This window comes from Elephas maximus, chromosome 18, assembly GCF_024166365.1.
Source record: "Elephas maximus indicus isolate mEleMax1 chromosome 18, mEleMax1 primary haplotype, whole genome shotgun sequence".
NCBI lineage: Eukaryota > Metazoa > Chordata > Mammalia > Proboscidea > Elephantidae > Elephas > Elephas maximus.
This window is the reverse complement of record NC_064836.1, coordinates 71,430,326-71,450,821: the sequence shown is the minus strand read 5'-3', so window position 1 is coordinate 71,450,821 and position 20,496 is coordinate 71,430,326. Positions and strand designations below refer to the sequence as shown.

The 20,496-nt window shown below is 38.6% G+C and overlaps 1 protein-coding gene across 1 annotated transcript in view; it reads right to left on the bottom strand.

The window, feature by feature from the left end:
• The window catches only part of ADGRG7 (adhesion G protein-coupled receptor G7), an 88,492-nt gene extending 69,447 nt beyond the window's left edge, over window positions 1-19,045 (bottom strand). The window contains exon 1 of the mRNA XM_049857879.1: window positions 18,931-19,045. Within this exon, the coding sequence (XP_049713836.1) occupies window positions 18,931-19,045 (115 nt within the window). The remainder of the gene's footprint in view (window positions 1-18,930) is intronic.
• Between the last annotated feature and the right edge of the window lie 1,451 nt (window positions 19,046-20,496).

The window sequence follows — 20,496 nt, the reverse complement described above, 5'->3', positions numbered from 1 at the left end:
TCAAGGAATCTTCTGGATGAAGGTGTCTTCCTGGAATTACCAGTTGCAGAATACAAAAGATTAATATACACAACTCTTCAAGACATCTGGAACAAGATCAGGAAGGAGACCAGGCAATACACAGACCAAACCAAGGAACACATAGATAAAGCAGTTGAAGAAATTAAAGAGGTTATTCAACAACATAATGAAAAATTTAAAAGGCCACAAGAATCCATAGAGAGACAGCAGTCAGGAATTCAGAATATTAACAATAAAATTACAGAATTAGACAACTCAATAGAAAGCCAGAGGAGCAGAACTGAGGAAGTGGAAGGCAGAATTAGTAAGACTGAAATTAAAACACTTGGCACCAATATATTTGAAGAAACCTTAGGAATCATGTGGGACTCTATCAAGAGAAATAACCTATGAGTGATTGGAGTACCAGAATAGGGAGGGATAACAGAAAATACAGAGAGAATTGTTGATGATTTTTTGCCAGAAAACTTCCCTGATATCGTGAAAAATAAGAATATATCTATCCAAGACGCTCATAGAACTCCACATAAGGTAGATCTCAAAATAAAGTCACCAAGACATATTATAATCAAACTTGTCAAAACCAAAGTTATAGAGAGAATTTTAAGAGCAGCTAGGGATAAACAAAAAGTCACCTACAAAGGAGAGGCGATAAGAATAAGCTCAGACTACTCGGCATAAACCATGCAGGCAAGAAGGCAATAGGATGACTTATAGAAAGCATTGAAGGAAAAAAAATGCCAGCCAAGAATCGTATGTCCAGCAAAACTGTCTGTCAAATATGCAGGTGAAATTAGGACATTTCCAGATAAACATAAGTTTAGGGAATTTGTAAAAATGAAACCAAAACTAGAAGAAATACTAAAGGGAGTAGTCTGGTTAGAAAATCAATAATACCAGATATCAACCCAAGACTAGAACACAGGACAGAGCAACCAGATGCCAACCCAGATAGGGAAATCACAAAAATAAATTAAGATTAAAAAATGCTCAAACAGAGAAACAGAGATGTAATTCTGTAAATGAAGACAACATTAAAACAATAAAGGGGGACTAAACAATGTAGCCACAGATCTTTCATATGGACAGGAAGTCAAGGCAATATAAAGAAATAAAAGTTGGGTTTAAACTTATAAAAATAGGGGTAAATATTAAGTTAACCACAAAGGAGTCTAACAATCCTACTCATCAAGATAAAATAAAAGAAAAATAAAGACTCACCAAAAAACAAAATCAACACAATGAATAAGAGGAAAAGAAATATATAAAGATAAACTACTCAGCACAAAAAATTAAGTGGGAAAAAGAAACTGTCAACAACATACACACAAAAAAGACATCAAAACGACAGCACTAAACTCATACTTATCCGTAATTATGCTGATTGTAAATAGGCTAAATGGACCAATGAAGAGACAGGGTGGCAGAATGGATTTAAAAAAAAAAAAAAAAAAACATGATTTGTCTGTATGCCTCCTACAAGAGATACCCTTTAGACTTACAGACACAAACAAACTAAAGCTCAAAGGATGGAAAAAAATATATATCAAGCAAACAACAATCAAAAAAGAGCAGGAGTGGTAATATTAATTTCTGACAAAATAGACTTTAAATTTAGACCCACCACAAAGAATAAGGAAGGACACTATATAATGATTAAAGGGATAATATACCAGGAGGATATAACCATATTAAATATTTATGCTCCCAATGACAGGGCAGCAAGATACCTAAAACAAACTCTAACAGCATTGAAAAGTGAGATAGTTAACTCCACAATTATAGCAGGAGACTTCAACACACCACTTTTGGTGAAGGACAGGATATCCATAAAGAAGCTCAATAAAGACATGGAACATCAGCCAACTTGCCCTCAGACATATACAGAACTCTCCACCCAACAGCGGCCAAGTGTACTTCCTTTATCTGCACACACTGAGCATTCTTGAGAACGGACCACATATTAGGTCATAAAGCAAGCCTTAACAGAATCCAAAACATCAAAATATTACAAAGCATCTTCTCTGAACATAAGGCCAAAAAAGAAGAAATCAGTAACAGAAAAAGCAAGGAAAAGAAATCAAATACTTGAAAACTGAACAATACCCTGCTCAAAAATGACTAGGTTATAGAAGACATTAAGGATGGAATAAAGAAATTCATAGAATCCAACGAGAATGAAAACACTTCCTATCAGAACCTTTGGGACACAGCAAAAGCAGTGCTCAGAGGTCAATTTATATCCATAAATGCACACATACAAAAAGAAGAAAGGGCCAAAATCAAAGAATTATTCCTACAACTTGAACAAATAGAAACAGTTCAATAAAAGAAACCCTCAGGCACCAGAAGAAAGCAAATAATAAAAATTAGAGTAGAATTAAATGAAACAGAGAACAGAAAAACAATTGAAAGAGTCAAGTCCAAAAGCTGGTTCTTTGAAAAAATTGATAAACCATTGGCCAAACTGACAAAAGAAAAACGGGAGAGGAAGCAAATAACCCGAATAAGAAATGAGATGTTCAATACCACAACAGACCCAACTGAAACTAAAAGAATCAGACTACTATGAAAAATTGTACTCTAACACATTTGAAAATCTAGAAGAAATGGATGAATTTCTAGAAACATACTACCTACCTAAACTAATACAAACACAGGTTGAACAACTAAATAAACTCATAACAAAAGAAGAGATCGAAAAGGTAATTTGAAAACTCCCAACAAAAAAAAAGCCCTGGCCTGGACGGCTTCACTGGAGAGTTCTACCAAACTTTCAGGGAAGAGTTAACATCACTATTACAAAAATCAGTTGGATTCCTCTACATCAACAAAGAGAACGTTGAAGAGGAAATCACCAAATCAATACTGTTTACAGTACCACCCAAGAAGATAAAATACTTTCAAATAAATCTAACCAGAGACATAAAAGACCTATACAAAGAAAATTATAAGACACTACAGCAAGAAACCAAAAGAGACCTACATAAGTGGAAAAACATAACTTGCTCTTGGATAGGAAGACTTAACATTGTAAAAATGTCTATTCTACCCAAAGCAATCTAGAGATACAATGTAATTCTGATCCAAATTCCAATGACATTTTTTCATGAGATGGGGAAACAAATCACCAACTTCATACGGAAGGGAAAGAGACCCCAGATAAGTAAAGCATTACTGAAAAAGAAGAACAAAATGGGAGGCCTTACGCCACCTGGTTTTAGAACCTATTATACCACCACAGTAGTCAAAACACCTGGTACTAGTACAACAGATACATAGACCAAAGGAACAGAATTGAGAATCCAGACATAAATCCATCCACGTATGAGCAGCTGATATTTGACAAAGGCCCAAAGCCAGTTAAATGGGGAAAAGACAGTCTCTTTAACAAATGGTGCTGACATAACTGGATATCCATCTGCAAAAAAATGAAACAAGACCCATACCTTACACCATGCACAAAAACTAACTCAAAATGGATCGAAGACCTAAATGTAAAATCTAAAACGATAAAAATCATGGAAGAAAAAATACAGTCAATGCTAGGAGCCCTGATATATGGCATAAACAGTATAAAAAACGTTATTAACAGTGTACAACATTAGAAGAGAAACTAGATAACTGGGACCTCCTAAAAATCAAATACCTATGCTCATCCAAAGACTTCACCAAAAGAGTAAAAAGATTATATACAGATTGGGAAAAAGTTTTTAGCTCTGACATTTCTGATCAAAGTCTGATCTCTAAAATCTACATGATACTGCAAAAACTCAACAACAAAAAAGACAAATAACCCAAGTAAAAAATCATTAAAGATATGAACAGACACTTCACCAAAGAAGACTTTCAGATAGCTAACAGATACACGAGGAAATGCTCACGATCGTTAGCCATTAGAGAAATGCAAATCGAAACTATTTAATGAGATTCCATTGCACGCCAACAAGGCTGGCATTAATCCAAAAAACACAAAATAAGAAATGTTGGAGAAATGTTTGAATGTCTGCCTCTTGATCCATGTACAGATTCCTCATGAGCACAATTACGTGTTCCAGAATTCCCATTCTTCACAATGTTATCCATAATTTGTTATAATCCACACATTTGATTGCCTTTGCATAGTCAATAAAACGCAGATAAACACCTTTCTGGTATTCTCTGCTTTTGGCCAGGATCCATCTCACATCAGCAATGATATCCCTCTCTCCAAGTCCTCTTCTAAATCCGGCTTGAATTTCCGGCAGTTCCCTGTTGATATACTGCTGCAGCCACTTTTGAATGATTTTCTCAAAATTTTGCTGGCATGTGATATTAATGATATTGTTCAATAATTTCCACACTCAGTTGGATCACCTTTCTTGGGAACAGGCATAAATATGGATCTCTTCCAGTCTGGCAGCCAGATAGCTGTCTTCCAAATTTCTTGGCAAACATGAGTGAGCACTTCCAGTGTTGCTTCCATTTGTTGAAACATCTCAGCAGAGAGGTTGTGGAGAGACTGGAACACTTATATGCTCCTGGTATGAATGTAAAATGGTACAACTACTTTGGAAATAGATTTGGTGCTTCCTTAAAAGCTAGAAATAGAATTACCATAAAAATAAAAAAAAATTTTTTTTAATATGATCCAGTAATCCCACCCCTTGGAATATATCCTAGAGAACTAAGAGCCTTTCCACAACAGATATATGTACACCCATGTTCATTGCAGCACTGTTTACAACAGCAAAAAGATGGAAGCAACCAAGGTGCCCATCGATGGATGAATGGATAAATAAATTATGGTAAATTCACACAATGGAATACTACACATCCATAAAGAACAATGATGAATCCGTGAAACATTTCATAACATGGAGGAATCTGGAAGGCATTATGCTGAGTGAAATTAGTCAGTGGCCAAAAGGCAAATATTGTATGAGACCAATATTATAAGAACTCAAGAAATAGTTTAAACAGCAAATAAATATTCTTTGTTGGTTAGGAGAGTCGGGCAGGAGGGAAAGAGAGGGGTATTCACTGATTAGATGGTAGACAAGAACTATTTGGGGTGAAGGAAAAGACAACACACAATATAATGGAGATCAGCATGACTGGCCTGAACCCAAAGCAGTTTCCTGAATAAACCAAATACTTCAAAGGCCAGCGTGGCAGGGGTGGGGCTTTGGGGACCATGTTTTCAGGGGACTTGTAGATCAAGTGGCATAATAAAATCTATTAAGAAAACATTCTGCATCCCACTTTGGAGAGTGGTGTCTGGGGTCTTAAATGCTAGCAAGCGGCCATCTAAGATGCATCAATTGGGCACAACCTGCCTGGAGCAAAGGACAGTGAAGAACATCAAAGACACAAGGTAATTATGAGCCCAAAGGACAGAAAGGGCCACATAAACCAGAGACTACATCAGCCTGAGACCAGAAGAACTAGATGGTGCCTGGCTACAACCGATGACTGCCCTGACAGGGAACACAACAGAGAACCCGCGAGCGAGTGGGAGAGCAGTTGGATGCAGACCTCAAATTCTTGTAAAAAGACCAGACTTAATGGTGTAACTGAGACAATAAGAACCCCAGAGGTCATGGTCCCCAGAAGTTCCATTAGCCCAAGACAGGAATCATTCCCAAAGCCAACTCTTCAGACAGGGCTTGGACTGGAGTATAAAATACAAAATGATACTGGTAAGGAGTGAGCTTCTTGGATCAAGTAGACACATGAGACTATGTAGGCAGCTCCTGTCTGGAGGGGCGATGAGAAACCAGAGGGGGACAGAAGCTGGCTGAATGGACACGGAAATACAGGGTGGCGAGAAGGAGTGTGCTGTCTCATTAGGGGGAGAGCAACTAGGAGTATGTAACAAGGTGTATATAAGATTTTGTGTGCGAGACTGACTTGATTTGTAATCTTTCACTTAAAGCACAATAAAAATTAAAAAAAAAAAAAAGTATTATACACCATGTCCTAGTGGGGTTTATCCCAGGAATGTGAATTTGGTTCAGTGTATGAAAATCAATCACTATAATAAAGAATATTAATAGAATAAATGGCCAGAATCACATGATCATCTCAGAAGATGCAGAAAAAACATTGGACCAAATCCAAAATAAAACGAACAATAAACTAGGATTAAAAGGGAACTTCCATAACCTGATGAAGGCCGTCTATGAAAAGCCCACAGCTAACATCATACTTAATGATAAAAGGACTGAAACCTTTCTTTCTAAGATCAGGAAGAAGACATGGATGTGAACTCTCAAAACTTTTGTTCAACATTGTACCTGAGGTTCCAGCCAGGGAAATTAGGCAAGGGAAAGAAATAAAGTATATACATATTTGAAAAGAAGAAGTAAAAATAACTATTTGCAAATAACATGATGCATAAGCACAGAAGAAAAAGATAAATTGAACTTCAGCAAAATTAGAATTTTTCTTTGTCAAAGAACATGACAAATAATGTGAAAAAATAATGTGGGACAAAATATTTGAAAATCATATATCTGATAAGGGTTTAATACCTTGAGTAAATAAACTCTTACAACTCAACAATAAAAAAAGAAAAAAAAAAACCAACTGAAAAGTGGGCAGGGGGTTTGAATAGACATTTCTCCAAAAAAGATATATAAATGGCCAATAAGCACATGAGAAAATGTTCATTAGGCAAATACAAATTAAAATCACAACGAGACACCACTTCACACCCACTAGAATGGCTATAATCAACAAACAGAAAATAACAAGTGCTGGAGAGGATGTGGCTGAGCTGATGGAATATAAAATGGTGCTGCCCCTGTAAAAAGGATTTTGGGGATTCCTTAAGAAGCTAAACATAGAGTTACCATATAACCCAGAATTTCCACTCCTAGGTACATACCCAAAAGAATTGAAAGCGTGTATTCACCCCAAAACTCGTATATGAATGTTCATAACAGCATTATTCATAATAACAAAAATATAAAAATAACACGTATGTCCACAAAGTGATAACAGATAAACAAAAGGTGGTATATCCATGCAATGGAATATTATTCAGCCATAAAGAAGAAATTTTTTTTTTTTTAAAGAAGCAGCACTGATATATGCTACAGCATGGATGAATGTGGAAGGCATTATACTAAGTGAAAGAAGTCAGACACAAAGGCCACAAATGGTATGATTCCATTTATATGAAATCTCCAGAATAGGCAAATCCAAAGAGACAAAAAGTAGATAAATGGTTTCTAATATCTGGGCCCCCACACATGTGCCAGTTTGTTGTACTGTGGGGGCTTGCGTGTTGCTGTGGCGGACAGGTTTCAGCCAAGCTTCCAGACTAAAACAGACTAGAAAGAAGGACTTGGCAGTCTACTTCTGAAAAAATTGGCCAGCGAAAACCTTATGAATAGCAGCAGAATGCTGTCTGATATAGTGCCAAAAAATGAGCCCTTCATGTTGGAAGGCTCTCAAAATACACTGGGGAAAAGTTGCCTTCTCAAAATAAAGTCAAACTTAATGATATGGATAGAGTCAAGCTTTAGAGACCTTCATTTGCTGATGAGGCATGACTCAAAATGAGAAGAAACAGCTGCAAATATCCATTAATAACAGGAATGTGGAATGTATGAAGTATGAATCTAGGAAAATTGGAAGTTGTCGAAAGTGAAATGGAACACATAAAAATCAATATCCTAGCAATCAGTGAGCTGAAATGGACTGGTATTGGCCATTTTGAATCAGACAATCGTATGGTATACTATGCTGGGAATGACAAATTGAAAAGGAATGGCATTGCATTCATCATTAAAAAGAACATTTCAAGATCTATCCTGAATTACAACACTGTCAGTGATAGGATAATATCCATATGCCTACAAGGAAGACGCCAGAAGGATGAACAAGACTGTCTTGGAAGAAATACAGCCAGAGTGCTCCTTGGAAATGAGGATGACGAGACCTCGTCTCACATACTTTCGATATGTTTTCATGAGGGACCAGTTCCTGGAGAAGGACATCATACTTGGTAGAGCGTCAACGCAAAAGAGGAAGACCCTCAGTGAGATGGATTGACACAATGGCTGTAACAATGAGCTCAAACATAACAATGATTATGAGGATGGAACAGGACTGGGCAGTGATTCATTTTGTTGTACATACAGTTGCCATGAGTCAGAAACAATGTCTTAAGGCTTCAGGTGTTATGCCAGTAGCTCAGGTCCAGCTTTCTCACTTTAGACAGGATGGAGGCCATGCTTTCTGCCCCCATGGGTGCATTGAAGCCACAACCACCAGCCTCTAGGGCTTATGCCAGTGCCGTTATGGTAGAGATTTTTTCTTTATTTTTCTTTGTCTCTTGAAGAGATTTCTCTTCAAGAAAGAAAACCTGCTTATGTGTTTGAATTGTTGTCATATTCATAACTTCTATACGTATGTAAGCAGGGAGGAAATCTGGCAAGTCTGTTCAGTCTGCCTTGTTGCTGGAAGTCAGGAGCCATCTTTTGTGGTTAAGGAGTATTCTAACTCCTTGTAGAGAAAGGGCCATAGCTTTCTCTACAAGGAGTTAGAATACTCCTTAACCACAAAAGGGCCATCTCCAGGTCCTAGCACAAAGCCAGATGCATAGAAGGTCCCCAGCAAATGTTTGGTGACTGGTTTCCTCTCCTTTGCATTTTGGTTGAGGATATCCCGTCCGAGCTGATTTGTCCACTGCTCTAACCACGTTTTTAATATCTACTTCTCCTGTTCAAGACATCACCCACTGAAATACCTAAATCACCCACAAAATGTCAAAAATAATATCTTTGAGATTCCGTATTTCAAGTAAAGAAAGTCAGACCCAGAACAGTTAAGCGGCTTGTTAATATCACATAACCAGTTTTAAAATTATGGACTCATAAAAGTGAGTCCATAATTCGTTAGCCCAATCCACTCTTTCTGTATTAAGGTTAAATGGTTCGTTCTAGATGAGTAATTAATGGTAATTAAGTAGGCACTAGAACTCAGATCTAATGGCTACTAGTTAAGTGCTTCTAACCCCTCATCACAGTGCCTGCCTTTACCACAAGGAGCTTGGATATCCACTTTGTTTTCTAAAAGGAATCATACACTGGAATATATTTCATAGCAATATGTGGAAATTATCAAACAATATCATTAATACCGCACACAAGTAAAATTTTGCTGAAGATCATTCAAACGTGGTTGCAGCAGTACATCCACAGGGAACTGCCAGAAATTCAGGTCGGATTCAGAAGAGGACGTGGAACCAGGGATATCATTGCTGATGTCAGATGGATCCTAGCTGAAAGCAGAGAATACCAGAAGGATATTTACCTGTGTTTGATTGACTATGCAAAGACATTTGACTGTGTGGATCATAACAAATTATGGATAGCATTGTGAAGAATGGGAATTCCAGAACACTTAATTGTGCTCCTGAAGTACCTGTACATAAATCAAGAGGCAGTCCTTCAAACAGAACAAGGAAATACTGAGTGGTTTATAGTCAGGAAAGATGTGCGTCAGGGTTGTATCCTTCCGCCATATTTATTCAATCTGTATGCTGAGCAAATAATCTGAGAAGCTGTACTATATGAAGAACAATGGGGCATCAGGGTTGGAGGAAGACTCAATAACAGACTACATTATACAGATGACACAACCTTACTTGCTAAAAGTGAAGAGAACTTGAAGTGTGAACTGATGAAGATCAAAGTCCACAGCTTTTGGTATGGATTACACCTCAACATAAAGAAAACAAAAATCCTCACAACTGGACCAATAAGCAACATCATGATAAACAGAGAAAACATTGACTTGGTCAAGGATTTCATTTTACTTGGATCCACAATCAATGCCCATGAAAGCAGCAGTCAAGAAATCAAACCACACATTGCACTGGGCAAATATGCTGCGAAAGACTTCTTTAAAGTGTTAAAAAGCAAAGATGTCACCTTGAAGACTAAGGTGTGCCTGACCCATGCCATGGTGTTTTCAATTGCCTCATATGCACGTGAAAGCTGGACAATGAATAGGGAAGACCAAAGAACTGATGCCTTTGAATTATGGTGTTGGCAAAGAATATTGAATATACCACAGACTGCCAAAAGAATGAACAAATCTGTCTTGGAAGAAGTACAACCAGAATGCTCCTTAGAAGCAAGTATATCTCACATACTTTGACATGTTATCAGGAAAGATCAGTCCCTGGAGAAGGACATCATGCTTGGTAAGGTAGAGGTTTAGAGAAAAAGAGGAAGACCCGTAACAAAATGGATTTACACAGTGGCTGCAACAATGGCCTCAGGCATAATCACGATTTCGAGGATGGTGCAGGACCGGGCAGTGTTTCGTTCTGCTGTACCTAGGGTAGCTATGATTCAGAACCGGCTCGATGACACCTAACAACAACAACAACACCCGTATGATAATAATGACATTTCCTTATGTTCTTTTAAATTGTAATAAGTAGTGTTAGAAATATTAGACCTATTTTTAATACTTTTACTGACCATCTTGGAAAATTAAATGTAGAACATACTTGACAGGCACTCTTCATGCTACTTGAAAAAGGGGCATAAAATCATATTAAAAATTCCAAATGGACAATATTAATTTCTTCTTCTAAAGTAGAATAACTAGAAGAAAAAGATATAATCTGTTTTAATAAGTCTAGTTTGATTTAGTGGGGGGAATAAAAACATTTTTTCTTAGTCATAGAAATTCCATCTACAGAATCTTTCTAGTGTTTGGCTCAGAGTCTTTGGGGGTTTAAAATCTAGGCATCTGTCATATGTCCCAGACCAGGAATTTGAAATAGGTGAATGAGAGTACAGTTTAGTCTTAAAGGAGAGAAAAATGTTTTTAAAAGTTCGTTCTGTTGTAAAAAAAAAAAAAAAAGGGAAGATATATACAAATGAAATATATAAAGTATAGCCTTGATTTAAGGTAAAGGTTGTTCATTATTTACTACTTGGTTAAGTATTTCAACCAACTGTTAAATGGTTTAAGAGGCTTCCCCCGATGGTAGAATGTAGCAAAAATATTGAAAACCAAATGCAGGAAGTTCTAGCAGTTCTTAGAGCTGTTTCTGTCTGTCTTTTGAGGTAGTCGATTGAACTTAATGATTAAACCTCCTGTAGACCTTCCGTCTGATAACCGGACGCTCAGTCCAGAGGTCCAATCCAGGTCAACGGTGCCTGTAGTTCAGGGTGTAACTCGGGGAGTGGAGGAGCTGTTCTCTGCACCGTGTGGCCCGTTTCTGTGGAGTCAATTCCCACTCACGGTAACCCGTGTGTACACAGCAGGACTCTTCTACAGGGTTCTCAAGGTGACCTTTCAGAAGCGAATCACCAGGCCTGTCTTTCAAGGTACCCCCGGGTGGATTTGAACTGCCAACCTTTCAGCTAGTAGTCAAGTGCTTAACCGTTTGCACCACCCAGCCTTAAAAAACCAGAACAAAACAAAACCTATTGCCATCGAGTCGATCTCAACTCACAGAAACCCCGTGTATGTCCGAGTAGAACTGAACTGCACTCCATGGGGTTTTCAATGCTGTAACTGTACGGAAGGCCTTTCTCCTGAGGCACCTCTGAAGAGGCAGCCAAACGCAAACAGTTTGTACCACCCGGGGACCTCGTTAGTGGTTAGCTAACGTTTATGGAGTGTTTACAGTATGCTAGACATTATCTTAAAATTTTGAAACATATTAACTCCTATAACTCTCACAGCAGCCTGTGAGGTGGGGTCTATTATTATTCCCATAATAGAAAAACTAACACAGAGAAAGATTAAGTAATTTATGTAGTTAGTAAATGGTGGCACCGGGAATTACATGCAGGCAGTCCGGCTCCAGCACTTGCTCTAAAGTACACACTCTTAACCGCCATGCTCTATAACAGACCTTCAACCGCATGTGTCATTAGAGACCCACAGATGGTGGTCACATTAAGAATTTAGTATGAAATATCTCATACCTGGAAATCCAGGAAAAACCCACTAAGCCAAGATTCTAGACACTTCACTTCTAAAAGTGATTTTAAAAATTGGATCAGCACTTTAAACTTCACTAATTTTGATGTTAAAATAATCCATGTCCCCTCTACACCCAGACACATCCAAACTCCCTGAGGGACCAAATTGCTGTGCTGAGGGCTGCGGGGACCATGGTCTTGAGGGAGCATCTAGCTCAGTTGGCATAACATACTTTATAAAGAAAATGTTCTACATTCTACTTTGGTGAGCAACGTCTGGGGTCTTAAAAGCCTGTGAGTGGCCATCTAGGATACTCCACTAGTCTCACCCCTTTGGGAGCAAAGAAGAATGAAGAAAACTAAAGATATAAGGGAAAGATTAGTCCAAAGGACTAATGGACCACATCTACCATGGCCTCCGCCAGACTGAATCCAGTACAACTAGATTGTGCCTGGATACCACCACTGACTGCTCTGACAAGGATCACAATAGAGGGTCCTGGATAGAGCTGGAGAAAAATGTAGAACAAAATTCTAATTCAAAAAGAAAGACCAGACTTGCTGGCCTGACAGAGACTGGAGGAACCCTGACAGTACGGCCTCAGAACACCGTTTCAGCTCAGTAATGAAGTCACTCCTGAGGTTCACCCTTCAGTCAAAGATTGAACAGGCCCAGGGAACAAAACGAGACCTAAAGAGGTGCATGAGCCCTGGGGCAGGGACTGGAAGGCAGGAGTGAATAGGAAAGCTGGTAATAGGGAACCTAGGGTTGAGAAGGGAAAGTGTTGACATGCCATGGGGTTGTTAACCAACGTCATACAACAATGTGTGTACTCTTTGATGAAGAAACTAGTTTGTTCTGTAAACCTTCATCTAAAGTTCAATGAAAAAATAAAAATAATCCATGTCCCTCAGCCAATTACACTTCAAAACGTATTCCTCAGAAAAATAATGCCTTCTCTTTAGGGTGGTTATATGAAGAAGAAACAGAGAGCTGGGTAAAGGAGAAGAAGAGAGATTTACAACAGCAAGATCAAGACTGAATAAAACCACAAAAAAAAACCCACTGCCGTCAAGTCGATTCCAACTCATAGCGACCCTGTAGGACAGAGTAGAACTGCCCCATAGAGTTTCCAAGGAGCGCCTGGCAGATTTGAACTGCTGACCTCTTGGTTAGCAGCCGTAGCACTTAACCACTACACCACCAGGGTTTCCGAATAACACTACAGCTGCCTAAAATCCAACATCCTTAATCCAGAAAACACTTCTTTAAAAAAAAAAAAAAACACAAAATGCAACTGTCCTCCTGACAGTCACATGAATTTGATTTATTACAGAGCTTGCCTTTTTGAGGAAGTGTTGCAACTGAGTAAAATGAAAGGCAAATGTCTGTGAGCAAATTATTTTCTGAGAAAAAACAAAGTCTCCAACTCCCTTGACCTTTCCCCACAATGTATATTTCCTATTGTGTAAGAATGATCAATTCTATGAGGTCTGACATTGGGGCTTGTGAACATTTCAGCCTACTATCTATTAGTCGTTAGTTTTGAGTCACAAGCAAGTTCTATGGTAGGGAATGAAGATTAGAGCATTTGGAAAGGGAAGGGAAAGACAGCCATGATGGCAGAGAGCATGAAATCCTATGAGTCAGGAGAGGTATAAAATATGATTGAATAAGATATAATCATCATTGCTAATATGTTATGAGATTTAAATACTTACCCATTGGTAGGAATTAAAGAAAACATAATTGACTTTGGGCACCTTTATGTTTCCACCAGGCCTAGCTTATGTTGGAAAATGTCAACGGAAAGAAATACAACAAAGCTTAATTGTTCTTATTTCATTTTTATCACCAAGTGTGATGAGACTGGAAAGTCATGTCATTTCTTGTGTTACAAGGTTCTTGCTGTTGGAAGCCAACAGAGATGAAGGAGAACCATATGTCTGTCCACTTTGAAAATACATCAGATAAGGTGGATAATTTTCTATGAAGAATGCCCAATATTTAAAGCCCAGAGCTTTGGCAAAACTTGGATATGCTCAAACGTACAAGCTATTTCTTGAAACACACTACAAAATTACTGATTACATAACTAAACAAAAGAGGCCACACACAATTAGAGAGAGCTTAATGAAGCCAAGAGTCCTAGAAACGGTTCATGTGTCTCATGGCTTGGAGCAGCAGAAGAAAACTAAAACGGTGTCTTTCTGAACTGAGGTAAACAATTTCAGAATTGCATTCCTTCTAGTGTTTTGAAGTAAATTACAAGAATTTGGTAGCGACAGTATTTTACTTCTGATACAACTATTTGGCAACTCTTATTCTGTTTCAGATTTTCACGTGATTCTTTCTTTTACTCATCAACTGTGTATTGGCAACTACAAGTACTGTTCTGGGTGGAGGGAATACAAGTTAATAAGTTCTCTTACAGCTTTTATTCTAGAAGTGGAGAAACAGACAATAAACACATGAGTAAGAAACTTTCAGGTGATAAAAGCCATGAAGAAAGTAAATGTGAGAGTCAAAAGGGATGATAACCTTAGACTGGGTGAATAGGAAATGTCTCTTTGGGGAGGTGATATTAACCTAAGACCTAAATAATCAGAGAAGGAGATAGCCATGTGAAGCTGTGAGTGAAGAGTATTCCAGGCAAAATGACATCATCAGAGAAGTCATGGGCTCTTTTGGAAATTACAATGGTCATTAATAGTTTTGAATAAATTCTTTGCTAAGCAAAAAAAAAAAAAAAAAAAAAAGGAATAGGAAATCATGTTACTGGGAACATAGATGGAGGGAGTGTTGTCCTCGGCAATATATCGGATTGTGCTACTTTGATGAAAAAGACCATTATTTCTTACCATTTGGATCATCCACATATAAAAATGTCAGAGACCGCCAGCAATTCTGAGAGTAGTCTTGCTTAGTCCCATGAGATGCTGTAACTTTATCACAGCCAGAGACTTGAACTGTGACTTTTTATAAAAGGCCTTATTAAGAAATAGGAGCAGAATAAAAAGTTTTTCTTTACAACATAAAAAAAAAAAAAAAAAAAAAAATTGGCATTCTAGAGGCCACATCTTGAAACACTTGTTTGATATCGAAACCAAACCCTCTGGCGTCAAATCAATTCCGACCCATGGCAACGGTACAGGACAGAGTAGAACTGCCCCATAAGGTTTCCAAGGGGTGGCTAGTGGATTCGAACTGCCAACCTTTTAGTTAGCAGCCAAGCTCTTAACCACTGCACCACCAGGGCTCCTTCTATTTAAACCAATGATTTATTAAAAACAATAATAAGAAGAAAAGCTTGCTTTTAGAATAATTAGAAAGATATGAACCCACTCATGGCTGGTTTGACGGATGTGTTTGGGGCTAGGTCAATGTTAGAAATCTTTCAATTAAAGGCAGTCGTCAGGAAGAGTATATCCTGAAAAGACAGTCTTTTTTGCTGTTCTGGAGGAGACAAACAACTATATATAATAAAAAAGACAACAATACGACTTTGCAGAGCTAGAGAAAGTGCTTTTGCACAACGTCCTAGAAGGTGGAAAAGCCTTGGTAGTTAGTCCACAGCCAAAAATCTATAGACACGGTTTGAAGACTCTGAGAAAACTTAAAGTCGAAGCATGAATGTGAATCTCCACCCTTATAAACAGTATTAATAATGTAGATCTCATTTCTCCACGAAGCTTAACTGCCTGGGAAAACCACAGCATGATTTGTGTCTCTTGGATACTGCGTACCTTTGTAAATTACAGTTTTCAGCCATTGTTGCCTCAAAAAGAAGAGATGAATTAATTGATTGAGTTACCGTCGTGTTCCCTTTAGGGAAAACACTTTTAAGCTTCAATTTCCCCATCTGTAACGTGGAGATAATAATATCTGCCTCAAGGGTAGTTGTCAGGATTAACTGAGCTAGGGCATGTGATGTTTTCAACATAGTACCTAGAAAGTGGTAAGAATTTTTGAAAATTTTACGTAGATAATAATCACACTCTCCAGCTAAACACCAGTAACTGCTCGTTGACATTTACTCTGAGCAGTTCTTTTCTATTTATTCAGGAAGAGGCCATTATTTTTTCATGAAAAATAAAAGTGAGAGAGACATAATTCATTCTAAAGATTGCTTTTATATTCCATTTCAGTTGACAAAATAAATTTCTAAATGCAATAAAGTAAATTTACCCCAAATTTTACATATATGTGTTTCTGTATGTTTTTTTTCCTGAGAAAAGCATTCATTGTTTTTTATCAGTTTACCAGAGATATACCTGTCTTTCCTCAAAAAAATAAATTTAAGAACAATGTATCTCTATACCCAAGTAAAGGGACCAAAGTGAGAGCATTCAACAATTACATAGAATGGGACAGAATGGAATGGGAAGGAAAAAGGCAGAGTAGAGTGGGATGGAGTGAATGGAAGGGAATGAAGTGGAATGAAACAATTTACCAACTGAAACTCACCCTTAAGAATAAAATGCACAAGGCAAACAGTACCAGCCTTTCAATCTTTTTCTTTAAATGATAATGATAACTCCTTTCTTTTCCACTGGGTTTACTCAAAAGCTGAGGGGTTCCCTTGGATAAAGAGCTATATAAAGAAACAATTGAAAATTATGCTCAGAGCAAGGGGAAAGTTTGTGTTTTCTGAGGACCTGGTCTGCTTCTACTATCCTACAAGAGACCTTTGCTACTTTGTATACTTCCCTTTGGATCTCAGCCTGCAGGAAGCTGGGGGATACACATTGTATTTATTTGTAGAAATTCCCCCAAGCCTATGACTTTCATATACCTTTTATCCCCCCATATACTTTTTGCCTCTTCCTTATTTTGTTTCTGTACTTTGACCCTTGTTTTAATGGCTCTATTGTTCCCCTGTCCTTTAGGTTACATCAGGCTTCACTTTAAAAGTAGGTATCAGATAATTAACCAGCTTTTTTTAAAGAGAAATGAATTCCTGATACAGGCTACAATGCAGATGAGCCTGAAAACATTACGCTTAGTGAAACAAGTCTCTCACAAAAGGACAAATGTTGTATGATCCCGCTTATGTGAAATATCTAGAATTGGCAAATGTGTAGAGGCCCAAGTTTATTAGTGGTTTCCAGGGCAGAGGGGAGGGGAAAGGAGGAAACTTTGTTTAGGGGACACTGAGCTTCTGTTAGGGATGATGGAAAATTTTGAAAAAAGATAGCAGTGATGGTTGCATATGATGAAAGTAATTAATGTCACTGACTTGTACTTTAAAAAAAGTAAAATAGCAAATGTTTTGTTATATACAAATACACCACAATAAGAAAAAGTAGACATCACAGGAAGGAAGGAAGAAAAAGGAAAGGAAGGAGGGGAAGACATCTTAGAAGTATACCCTTTAAATAAGGTCTTGGAAACAGCTCGCTCAGTTGCTAACAGAAAGACTGGTGATTCAAATCCACACAGAAAAAGGCACCTCAAAAGAAAGGCCGGGAGATCTACTTCTGAAAAACCAGCCGTTGAAAAGCTGTGGAGCGTAGTTCTACTCTGACACACATGGGATCGCCGTGAGTAGGAGTCAACTCGACAGCAGCTGGTTACTGGTTATAATAAATTTAGCAGCCTTACGTGGTGAGAGCTGTAATTCTTAATTTTTTTTAAATCTCAAGCTATTTTACAAACCTCGAACAAACAAAAACACTTTCTCATGTTTAAATTGTATTTGTTTTTGTTCTGGTAAAGTGTTCTCATGCTGTTCTCTAAATACTGTTAATACCAAAAACGAAATGAAACAAGACAAAAACAGTTGGCAGTAGAACTGTGCTCCACAGGGTTTCCAATGGTTGATTTTTCAGAAGTAGATCCCCAGGCCTTTCTTCCAAGGCACCTCGGGGTGGACTCAGACCTCTAATCTTTCAGTTGACAGCCAAGCTTGTTAACCATCTGTACCACCCAGGGACTCCTACTACAGTATTCTCTAAATACTTTCTTCGGGAAAAGACAGACACATTGCCGCTACCTGTCCATCAGCAGCCAATATGTTTGACATCTTTTGTCCTCAGCAGTGGATCTCTGCAGCATGCGTTGCTCCTGCTAGCTCTCCCAACCTTCTGTCTTCCACAGACGGACGGACTGACTTTCCTGCTGCCCTCTCAAGATCGGCATTCTTTACCCTTATTTACTCAGCTTTGTTAAAACTTCTTCTTACTTTTTTCTACAAAAGGGAGTGTTCGGCATACCCAACTCTGGAATTTCTTTTTTTATTGAAAACCTCCATAGCCCAAGGAAACCACTATTAGAATTATTTTGAAAGTCTCTGCTGTGAGTTCCTGAGGGAGAGCCTGTTTTAACATCCTCATATTACACTCCATCAACCCCACCATCCGCCTTTAACCCAGGGCCAGCTCTGGCAGACACCAGGTGATTAATAAATACTTACTGAATAATCAGAAAAATCATTTTTTAAAATTATCTTGATTTCTGAGTCGTTTTCTACACCTGGAAAGTGGCAATTTCATGTCAGTACCATAAAAAAAAAAAATTCATTTTATTCACAACTCTAGTGAAAACATACCTAAGCTCCTTCTTGACACGAAATTCCATTTCACGTACACACACACATTTTTGTATGTGTGTGTGTGTGTGTCCCTTACAATTTATCTTTTTGGATTTGGCTAAACAAACCCAAGCCTGTATTGTTAATTATTTTAATTATTACTCTGTGATTAATTCTGTCAGGAGTTAAAAGAACATAAAGAGGCCAACTCAGCCATGTCATTCCCCACCCTGCCCATTCACACACTCGTATCCATGTACGGTACAACCATATGCAGCCACCGACAGACTCTCGTCTTCTATATTTAATAAATGGCATCCTGGTCGGCAGCCTCAGCCTAGATGAGGCACTTTCAAATACTGGTGTGTCGGTGGCAGGGACAGAGGCGCAATGCCTTCTATCACACAAAGTTAATCCTAGGACAGCATTACCTCTCTGGATCTTGATCACAGCCTTCCAGATGGCCAGTCCCAAGGTGACCAAGGCCAGCAGCCCACACACAATGGCAACCAGCCCCCTGAGGTAACAGACACGGCAGGAAACCATGATGAAGTCAAACCGCAAATCCACTCCTGGATGGAAAACAACTAGCTTCTTTTCTTCTTGAGCCAAGAGGTTTAACCTGAAATTATCCTAAAAAATAAAAATAATTCCTCCTTTCAGTGATCAGGCAGACGTCCTCATTTTTTAGGACTCTTGAGGTTGACCAGGATGCAGTGTTGTGTCAGCTAATGTTAGGTTCATACTCTGCTTGTAATTTCCTCAGCCTTTACCAGATGAGAATATGAAAGGCGCAACTGGAGTTATGGGAAAAGAGTGATAACTCAGGGCAATAAAGAAGGAGGGGAAGGGAACAGTCAAGAGAGTCAAAGGGCAAATGTCCAGACAAGCAAGAAAGTGAAGGAAGGGAACAAAAAAAAAAAAAAAAGAGGAAAGCAGGAAGGCGGTGGACCCCGCTGGTCACACACAGCTCAGCTTCCTGTGCTGTTGTATTGGGAAGGGCCAGCCGAGGTAGACCAGCAGATGCTTCAGGCCACACAAACATCTTGTTCCAGAAATGAATTAGGTTGAGACATTGAACAGTTCGCAGCTCTTTAAGGAGCCCATGTCTTGACAGCTGCAGTTGAATAGGCACTACTGCCACAGGGTGAGTTTTGAAAAGCAGGAAGCCCAGCATTTCCACCTCTCTGAGTCTACCTGCAGCTGCAGCTCGGACCGTCTCCTGCCCAGAGTCCCATCTTCCTCACCGTCCCTTCCTCATCCTCAACTGAAAGAAAGAAGGAATGAACATTCCCCCTCCAAGTCTGCGTTCTATTCCAGGCAGAGAGAACAGATGGCGCGGTCTACACTGAATCCTCCCTCAGCTCACCAAACTCCCACTCAATGCCTTTGACATGTCAGGTTGTTACAAGTCACAGATGAGGTCCTCCAAGCCTTCATGTTCTCTCAGGGATGAGATACCTAAAGGAGACATAGTAACTATTATGAAAGATACTCTAATTACCACAGAGCAGTTGGCCATCAATGCCTCCAGAGTATTAACAAAGGGCTTAGGAAAGAAAGGCTTCACACTTCAAGCCTTTTCAAAGATTTATTTAAAACCTATTTAAACACCCCCCAAACAGCTATGTACTTTTTTCCCAATTCTCTACAGCACTCACTTCATAAAAGTAGAGCTTTCAGGGCACATGAGCATAGGCCCCATCTGACCTTTACCCCACCTGGGGTTTCGGGAAAGTGTACTGATCTACCACAAAATGGAAGAAGTTAGAGGCAATGCTCCAGAAGCAGAGATGTGTTCACCGTACGTGAGTGCACAGAAAATGTCTGACAGGGTACTTACGAACCCCTCGTAGGGGAAATGAAGGGGGAAAAACTCACTTTTCATTTTATGTCCCTTTTGTGATGTGAATTTTTTACTTTTGTGTATTTTATTTAATTATGATGATAAATATGTATTATTCAATAATACAAATAACTATTTTCAATAACTGTAA